Raw genomic sequence first — 8,922 nt, 5'->3', positions numbered from 1 at the left:
TAGCAAGCAAACACAACTCTCACCTGTGTCTTATTCTTTGAGTTTAAAAGTAACAGTTGTATGCAATTATGTCTGGGACCTCAACTAAAAAGTTTCGAGGTATAGATAAATGGTGGGAAGTGGTTTGGAGGGGTCAGAGTCTGAGGAAGACAAGTCAGACTCTTGGAATCATTCAAGTAAAATGATGAAGGTGGGAAGCAGAGTGGCAACACAACACTGAGATTTGAGTAACAGAGAAGTTTAGTGGAAATCAAATACCACAGCTAAAGGAAATATAAAAGCTCAATGCCATCATACAGATATGGAAACAAGTACAGAGAACATAATCCTGGACTAAAGCCCAAGGTTGCAGTTAGTTACCATGGTAGGGTAAAGACTATCTCAATGCTTATTCTACCGCTCCTCACCATCCTTATTGTATTTTATTTGTTCTACTAAGTCATACTTTAAAAAATATTTTTTTCCCTGAAATCAGGATATGCCCTACAACTGATGGCATGTCAGTTTATCTGGCAACGTTTTTCCTCCCTGGCATGTTAATAATTGATGTGTTTTATACTTGATAGCATTTTATTTATTTATTTATATTTATTTATTTATTTTTAAAGAGAGAATGAGAGAGGAGAGAGAGTGAGAGAGAGAATTTTTAATATTTATTTTTTAGTTCTCGGTGGACACAACATCTTTGTTGGTATGTGGTGCATGAGGATCGAACCCGGGCCGCACGCATGCCAGGCGAGCGCGCTACCGCTTGAGCCACATCCCCAGCCAGCATTTTAAATTTAATAAAATACAGTGGTCAAGAAGATGTTTATTTGGGGCTGGGGCCGTAGTTCAGTGGTAGAGCACTTGCCTAGCATGCAGGAAGCACTGAATTTGATCCTTAGCACCACATAAATATAAATGAATAAAATAAGGGTATAAAAATATAATAACCTCATTTTTAAAAAAAATGTTTATTTGAAGAGCTCTGGTGCCATTTGTGAAGTTTAAAGGAAAAAAGAATATGTGCAACATTCTAGTCCTCATAGCTATTATGGTACAGTGTTACCCTCGGATCCTCAAAAACACCTTTGAAGGAGGCATGGCCATATGAAGGATGACCCATAAAGGCTCTCTTAACTCAAGGCTCAAAATTCCCCCTCCACGTCCTGACTCATCTCACCTGCCCTTTCCTGGATGCCATCTCACAAGGCATTCAGCTCTGATTCCAAGACTTTTCAGATGGAAGACAGTTCTGCGGTTCTCAGGAAAGGAGAGGAATAGTTCCAGACCCTTTTCTGGGAAAGGCTACAGCCAGGGAAGGCTGGGGGTCATTCTGGCTGATGTTCTGGGGATGGCTGCTTTTAATTTCCATTCCTGGAAGTCTATCTTAAGCGTGGTCAGGGGAACAGCCATTCTGCAACCTCTCACGAGAGATCACTCACCTATCCCTCTTGCCCCCCGCGCTCCCTGGGAGGAGCAAATCCCCTGGCCCCTCCCCTTCTCCCGGGCCAAGGCAACGCCGACCACGCCCACCACGTGACCACGCCCCACCACGTGACCTGCCATCTCGCCCTGCCCTTTTGGGTCTTTACGCCATAATCTCCGCCCTCCCTCTCAGGCTCCGCCCCACAGCTTGTCGCAGGCCCCGCCCCTTTCCATCTGAGGGGCGGCGGGAGGGGGCCTGGAGCAAGATGGCGGTGAATCAGAGCCACACCGAGAACCGCCGTGGGGCCATCATTCCTGTTGGTGAAAGGTGCCGGAGGGGACACGGGGGGGGGGGGCTGCCGTCAGAGAAGGGAGGGGACGAATGAGGTTTAGACCTGCTGGATCGCCAGCTTTCAGCGAATCACGGGCCTTCCCGCCTTTTTTGGGATTGTCACTCACGGCTCTGCCCGGGGTGTGAGGAGCACGCCCTCTGGTGTTCCCTGAGGGAGGGTCGCGGCCGGAGCTCGTGGTCTCCCGCGTGTGAAGGGAGCGCCTGTGTCTGTCCTCGCAGGCGCTTGGTGTCCCCGGGCTCGCCCATAGGGCGCTGTGGGGCTGCCCCGCGGCCTCTAAGCAGGGAGGATCCGGCCCTGCCAGACTCGCAAGACCGAGGCGCCCACTCCCCTTTCCACCCACCTGCTTTGCTGTGTCATGTCTGTCTCCCAGCCCAGCAGTTCTGAATTATGGGCTCCTTTCTCTGCGCTGATTTGCCTTCATTTCCCATTTGTCTGCTCCAGCGATGATCTTTTTCTGTTTTCTGGGGTACTAGGGACCGAATCCCGGGCTTCACGCATGCTAGGCAAGAGCACCACCGCTGAGGTCCTGAGCTCCATCTCCAACCTCAGAACCTTTGCATCTGCTTGTTGGCCATTTGTGTTTCCCACGAAGCCTCATCTGTAGAAGAGACTGTCTTTGGGGGCTGGGGGTGTCGCTCAGTGGTAGAGAACTTGCCTAGCAAGTGTAAGGCACTAGGTTTATTCCTCAGCACTGCATATAAATAAATAAAATAAAGGTCCATCGACAACTAAAAAATATATTAAAAAAAAAAGGAGAGACTGTCTTTTTCCTATAGAGTGGTCTTGGCACCTTTGTGGATAATCTCTTGACAGTGTATGTGAAGGTTTGTTTGTGGACTCTATTCTGTTCCATTGATCTGTTTATCTTTGTATCAGTGCCACACTGTTTTTATTACTGTAATACTGTAACAAGTTTTGGAATCAGGGAGTGTAGATCTTCCAACTCTTTTCTTTTTCAATATTATTTGGTTATTTGGGGTCCCTTGGGATTCCATATGAATTTTAGGATGAATTTTTCTGTTTGTGCAAAAAGTGCTGTTGATTTTGATGGGGATTACATTAAATCTGTAGATCCCTTTAGGTAGTATAGATATTTGTTGAAATCAGAAATTGTGATGCCTCCAGCATTGCTTTTTGCTCAGGATTACCGTGGCTATTTGGGGTCTTTTGTGTTTCCATGTGAATTTTGGATTTTTTTTCCCCCCTAGCTCTGTGAGGAATGTCAGTAGAGTTTTTTCACATTCTTAGGTTTATTCCTAGGTGGTGGGGGTTCCTCCTTGTTTTAGTCAGTTTTTTTCTCTGCTGTGACCAAAAGACCTGGCAAGAATAATATGAGGAGGAAAAGTTTATTTGCAGCTCATGGTTTCAGAGGTCTCAGTCCACAGATGGTGATGCTGTTGCTCTGGGCCCAAGGTGAGGCAGAACATCAAGACTGAATAGTGGTGGAGGGAAGCAAATCAGAACATAGTACCAGGAAGCAGAGACAGAGAGCTTTGCTCATAGGGACAAAATATAAAACCCAGAGACACCCCAGTGACCTACGTCTTCCAACCACACCCTTCCAACTTGTAGTTACTCAGTTAATCCATGTTAATGGATTCATCCACCAGGTAGGTTACAACTCTCATAATCATTTCACCTCTGAATGCCATTCTTGCATTGTCTCACACATGAGATTTAGGGGATACCACATATCCAAACCATAACCTTCTGTCCCTGTCCCCTAAGAGCTCATGCCCATCTCACAATGCAAAATACATTTAATCCATTTCCAAGAGTCGTCATAATCTTAACAGTTCCAGCATTATCCAGAGTCCAAGTCCAAAATCTCATCTGAGACTCAAGGCAAACTCTTGACTGTGAGCCAAGATCAAAAGCAGGTTACGTATATCTAATATATAATGGCACAGAGTAAGCATTTCCATTTTATAAGGGAGAAATAGGGTCATAGAAAGCAGGGATGGGACCAAAGCAAGAACAAAATCTAGCCAGGCAAACAAGTCCTGTAGCTCCATGTTCAACGTCTGGAGCACACGACATTGTAATGTTCTCAAAGGGCTTGTGTAGCCCTGCCCCTCGGGCTTTGCCAGTTGCAGTCCATGTGGCCTCTCTGTTGGCTTGTTTATGCTTGATTCCTGCAGTTTTCCTCAGCAGGTGTTCCACGGTGCTGGAACTTTAGCTTCCTTCTCACATCTTCACTCATCATCTGCTCACGGGTAGCCTGAAGAGACTCTAACCCTGCTCCACTTTGCCTGGCCTCCCAGGCTTTCGTTTGAAAGCTTGGTGGAAGCCTCCATGAGTCCCTAACTCCAGCATCCTGCATTTCTGCAGAACCATCACCTTGTGGTTGATGCCAAGGTCTGCCACCATCTCAAGCGTAGCCAAGCTTTCTAAGACTATAGCTGCAGTAGCCTTTGAGTGCTTGGATGGCTGAGCAGTGAAAAGCAGGGTGCCTCCATGGTCCCTTCTCAAGTAAAAGTAAAAATTTTTACTTTTACATCCTTGAGTCTAAGATGAGTACGTTCTTGTCAATTCCTGAGATGCCCTCAGTGAGCTTTTCTGTTGTCTCTGGGTAAAGTATTTAGCATCTTTTTAGTGGCTGTAATGTCTTTAATAACCACAACTTCCTTATCCCAGTTTTACTTGTGTTTCCTGGCCAAACTCCAAGTTTTTCAAAGTTCTGCTTTCTTCTTCTGATTGTCACAGTAAACCTGGCTAAAAGCTGCCAGCAATATCCATGCCAATATTTCAATGCTGTGCTGCCTTGAAATTTCCTCTGACAGATTAATTAGTCCATCATCTTTAAATTTAGACTCAGAGAGTCTCAGGATATGAGTAAAATGTAGACGACTTCTTTAACAGAACATATATGAATGGTTTCTAGTTCAATTTCTAGGAGAGTCATCCTCTTCTAAAGCCTCATGAGCCTCGTCTTTACTGTCCACAATGTTATGGCCATTCTGGTCTTCTAAGCTCTCACCAGAATCTCCCATTAAGCTCCACTTAAAGCATTCTAAAGCTTTTCCAGCTTGCATCTCTAAACTTGTCAAAACGCCTCCCTCAAATTCCAAAAGGTCCCAAATCTTCTGAACTACATGGTGAAGTTAGACAGCAAGATCCTATGCTTGGTATCAATGTCTGTTTTAATCAGTCTTTTCATGGCTGTGACCAAAAGACCTGATGAGAAAAACAGAGGAGGGCAAATTTATTTGGGGTTCATGGTTTTGGAGGTCTTGGTCTATTAGTAGCTGACTTCATTGCTTTGACCCAGAGGTGAGGCAGAACATTATGGTGGAAGGGTATGGAGGAGGAAAGTAGCTCACAACATGGCAATGAGGAAGGAGGGGGGTGTTTTGCTCACAGGGACAAAATGTAAAACTCCCAAAGGCATGTTCCGAGTCCGCTACCTCCTCCAGCCACACCCTACCTGCCTGTGGTTACCACCTAGTTAATTCATATCAGTTAATTAATCCACTGATTAGGTTCCAACTCTTATAATCTAATCATCATACATCTGAACGTTCTTTCATTGTCTCATGTGAGATTTTTGGGGAACACTACCTATCCAAACCACAACACTCCTCCTCTTCTTCCACCTCCTGTTTCTGTGAATGAGATATGTTTCCTGATTTCTTTCTTAGTTCATTACTAGTGTATTTAAAAAACTACTGATTTTTATGTTGATTTTATATTCTGTACTTTATTGAATTAGTCTATTATTTCTAAAAGTTTTTAGGATTTCTTTTACTTTCTCCTTAATTATATGTCTTTTATTTCTTTTTCTTTCCTGACTGCTCTGGCTAGAATTTCTAGTTTATTGAATGAAAGTGGAGAGAGTGGACACCTTTGTCTTGTTGCTAATCTTAGAAGAAATGCTTCATTTTTCCCCATTCAGTATGACGTTGGCTAGGGGCTTGTACTATATAGCCTTTATTATATAGAGATATGACCCTTCTATATATAATTTAATCAGATAATTTTTTTCATGAAGGGGTGTTGAATTTTATCAAAGACTTCTTCTGCATCTGAGATGATCGTGTGCCTTTTATCCTTCATTCTGTCTTTGTACTGTTTTACATTTATTGATCTGCATGTGTTGAACCATTCTTGCATCCCTGGAATGAAATCAATTTGATCATGGTCTATGCTCTTTTTATTGTGCTTTTGAAATTCAATTTGCAAGAGTTTTGTGTCTGTTCATCAGGGATGTTGGTCTGTCATTTTCTTTGTTGTTGTGTCCTTGTCAGCTTTTGGTAGCAGGATAGTACTTGCTTTATGAATGAGTTTGAAAGGATTCCTTCACTTTCTATTTTATGGAATAGTTTTAGAAACATTGGTTTTAGACTTTAAGTCTGATAAAATTCAGCTGTGAATCCATCTGGTCCTAGGTTTTTTTGTTGGGAAACCTCTTATTACTCTTTCAGTATACTTGCTTACTGTTGATCTATTTAGGATTTTATATCCTCTTTATTCAATTTTGTTATGTAATATGAGTCCAGAAATTTGTCATTTCTTCTAGATCTTCCAATTTATTGGCATATGGCCTTAAAAATATTCCCCAATGGTCATTTGTATTTCAGTGTATTTGTTATAAAGTCTTTTTATTTTCACCTCTAATTTTATTTATTTGGGTCTCTCTCTCTCTCTCGATTAGTTTAGTTAAAAATTTGTTAATTTGTTTGTCTTTTCAAAGAACCAACTCTTAGTTTCATTGATCCTTTGTACTGTTCTTTTAGCCTATATATGATTTATTATTACTCTGATGTTTATTGCTTCTTTACTTGTACTGATTTTTTCTTTTCTTTCTTCTTTTACTGTTTTTTTTTTCCTGTTATTGTTGTTTTGATATTAGAGATCAAACCCAGGGCCTAACACATGCTAGGCAAGTGTTCTACCTCTGAGCTACATCCTTGACCCTTAAAATTTTTTTTTTTTTTTTTTGGAGACAGGGTCTTACTAATTTGCCCATGAACTTGTGAGCTTCCTGCCTGAGCCTCCTTAGTAGCTGGTGTCACAGGCATGTACCACCACACCTGTCTTGTTCATTTTCCCCCTAGACCTTGAGATACATCATTATGCTATTTATTTTTAAAAATGTATGTATATTCTGCAGCTGTTGGATGGACTGTAGATTTCTGTTCATTTGATCTGTAGTGTAATTTAACTCTGACATTTCTTTTTTTGGAGGAATCTGGATGATATATCTATTGGTGAGAGTGGGGTATTGAAGTCACCCACTGTTATAGTGGGATCTATCTCACCTCTTATTTCTAGTAGTGTTTTACAAAACTGGTTGCTCCAATATTTGGTACATATATACTTATAACTCTTATGTCTTCTTGATGTATTGTTCCCTTGATCAATATATAGTGACTTTTCTTGTCCTTTTTTTAACTGATTCTTTTGTCTTAAACTCTATTTTGGCAAACAAGTATAGGTATTTCTGCTTGTTTTTAGATTCCATTTGCTTTGAATATCTTTCTTCAAAGATATTCATTTAATTCTATATACGTCTTTGCAGGTGAGGTGAGTTCCTTGTTTTTTTTAATATTTATTTTTTAGTTATGTGTGGACACAATATATTTTATTTTCGTGTGGTGCTGAGGATTGAACCCAGTATTTCACGCATGCTAGGCGAGCACTCTACCTCTGAGCCACAACCTGAGTCCGAGTTCCTTGTTTGTAGCATATTTTTGGGTTTTATTTTTTAATTCACTCAGCCAGTCTGTGTCTTTTAATTGGAGAATTAAGACCATTTTCATACATAGTTATAATTAAAAGATATGTGCTTGTTCTTGTTATATGTGCTTTTCTTCTTGTTGTTTTGAATATTCAGTGTTCATTTCTTACTGTCTTACTCATTTTAGAAATCTGATGGTGTACTGTATTGATAATGTTTGATTCTTGCCCATTTTTCATCTGTATTTTTACCCTTTTAGAGGGATTTATTCTTTAACATGCTCTCTCGATTATGTTTGTCTTACTACTTCCTCTGGGTGTAGAACTCCTTTAAGAATTTTCTCTAAAGCTGATATAGTGGTCATGAATTCCCTTAATTTATGCTTATCTGGAAGGTCTCTATTTCTTCTTCAATTCTGAAGAATTATCTTGCTAGTTATAGTAATCTTGGTTGGCATTTTTTTTGGGGGGGTACTTAAAATATGTTATTCCATGCCTTCTGGGTCATTAGAGTTTTTGTTGAGAAATATGCTATTAGTTTATGAGTTTGCCTTTAAATGACTTGGTGATTCTTTCTTTAGACTTTAATATTTTCCTTTGTTCTGTACTTTGGGAATTTTAACTATATAATATGTTATGGAGAGGTTCTTTTCTTTCTATTTGGTTCTGAATACCTCCTGTGCTGGTTGTCTGGCCTTTTCTAGGATTTGGGAACTTTTCTGCTATTGTTTCACTGAATAAGTTTTGTATATTCTCAGCATGTTATTCTTCTTCCTCTGTATGATGATTGTTTAGGTGTTTGGTCTTTTAATGATGTCCCAGATATCTTGCATATGCTCTCTTCATTCTTCATTTTCTTTCTTCATTGTTGTCTGAAAGTACTGTATTGGCAGAGTCATCATCAAGCTCTGATACTCTTTCTTCTGCTTGAACTAGTCAGCTGTTGAGGCTTTCAACTGATTTTTTAATTTGACCTTGAGCTTTATATTTCCGAGGTTTCTGTTTGTTTGTTTTCAAAATCCCTATCTCTATTGAATTGCTCATTCATATACTATATTGGTTCCTTCATTCATCAAACTGTATTTTTTCAATTTCTTGGACTTCACTGAACTTTAAAAAATCAATCTTTTGAATTCTTTGGGTGACATTTTATACACTTTGTTATCTTTGAAATTTGTTACTATGGAGTTGTGAACTTTAAGAGCTGAAATATTACCTTGTTTTTTCATATTTCTTGTGTTTCTATGTTGGGATTTATATATCTTTTGGAAGAATCTCTCTTCTTTTAGTGGTGGCCTTATGTGGCTTTATAATGCTGATGTGACTTGGGGTGTTGGTTTGTTGTGTAATGTTGAGTTCATTTTCAACTGGACTCCATGGTGTAATAACCTTTTTTGGTTGTGATTTATGAGTTTGGGCTTGGAGTGTACTGTATTAGAGTCAGAGTAACCTACTGCCTCTGCAAGTCTTGCAAGATAGG

General features: G+C 40.3%; 1 protein-coding gene across 1 annotated transcript in view; it reads left to right on the top strand.

The window, feature by feature from the left end:
- The first annotated feature begins 1,676 nt into the window (after positions 1-1,676).
- Wbp2nl (WBP2 N-terminal like) overlaps positions 1,677-8,922 on the top strand; it is a 31,065-nt gene continuing 23,819 nt past the window's right edge. The window contains exon 1 of the mRNA XM_026405949.2: positions 1,677-1,738. Within this exon, the coding sequence (XP_026261734.2) occupies positions 1,677-1,738 (62 nt within the window). The remainder of the gene's footprint in view (positions 1,739-8,922) is intronic.

This window comes from Urocitellus parryii, chromosome 5, assembly GCF_045843805.1.
Source record: "Urocitellus parryii isolate mUroPar1 chromosome 5, mUroPar1.hap1, whole genome shotgun sequence".
Taxonomy (NCBI): Eukaryota; Metazoa; Chordata; class Mammalia; order Rodentia; family Sciuridae; genus Urocitellus; species Urocitellus parryii.
Note: the sequence above shows the minus strand (reverse complement) of the source record. Positions and strands in the feature narration are given on the sequence as shown.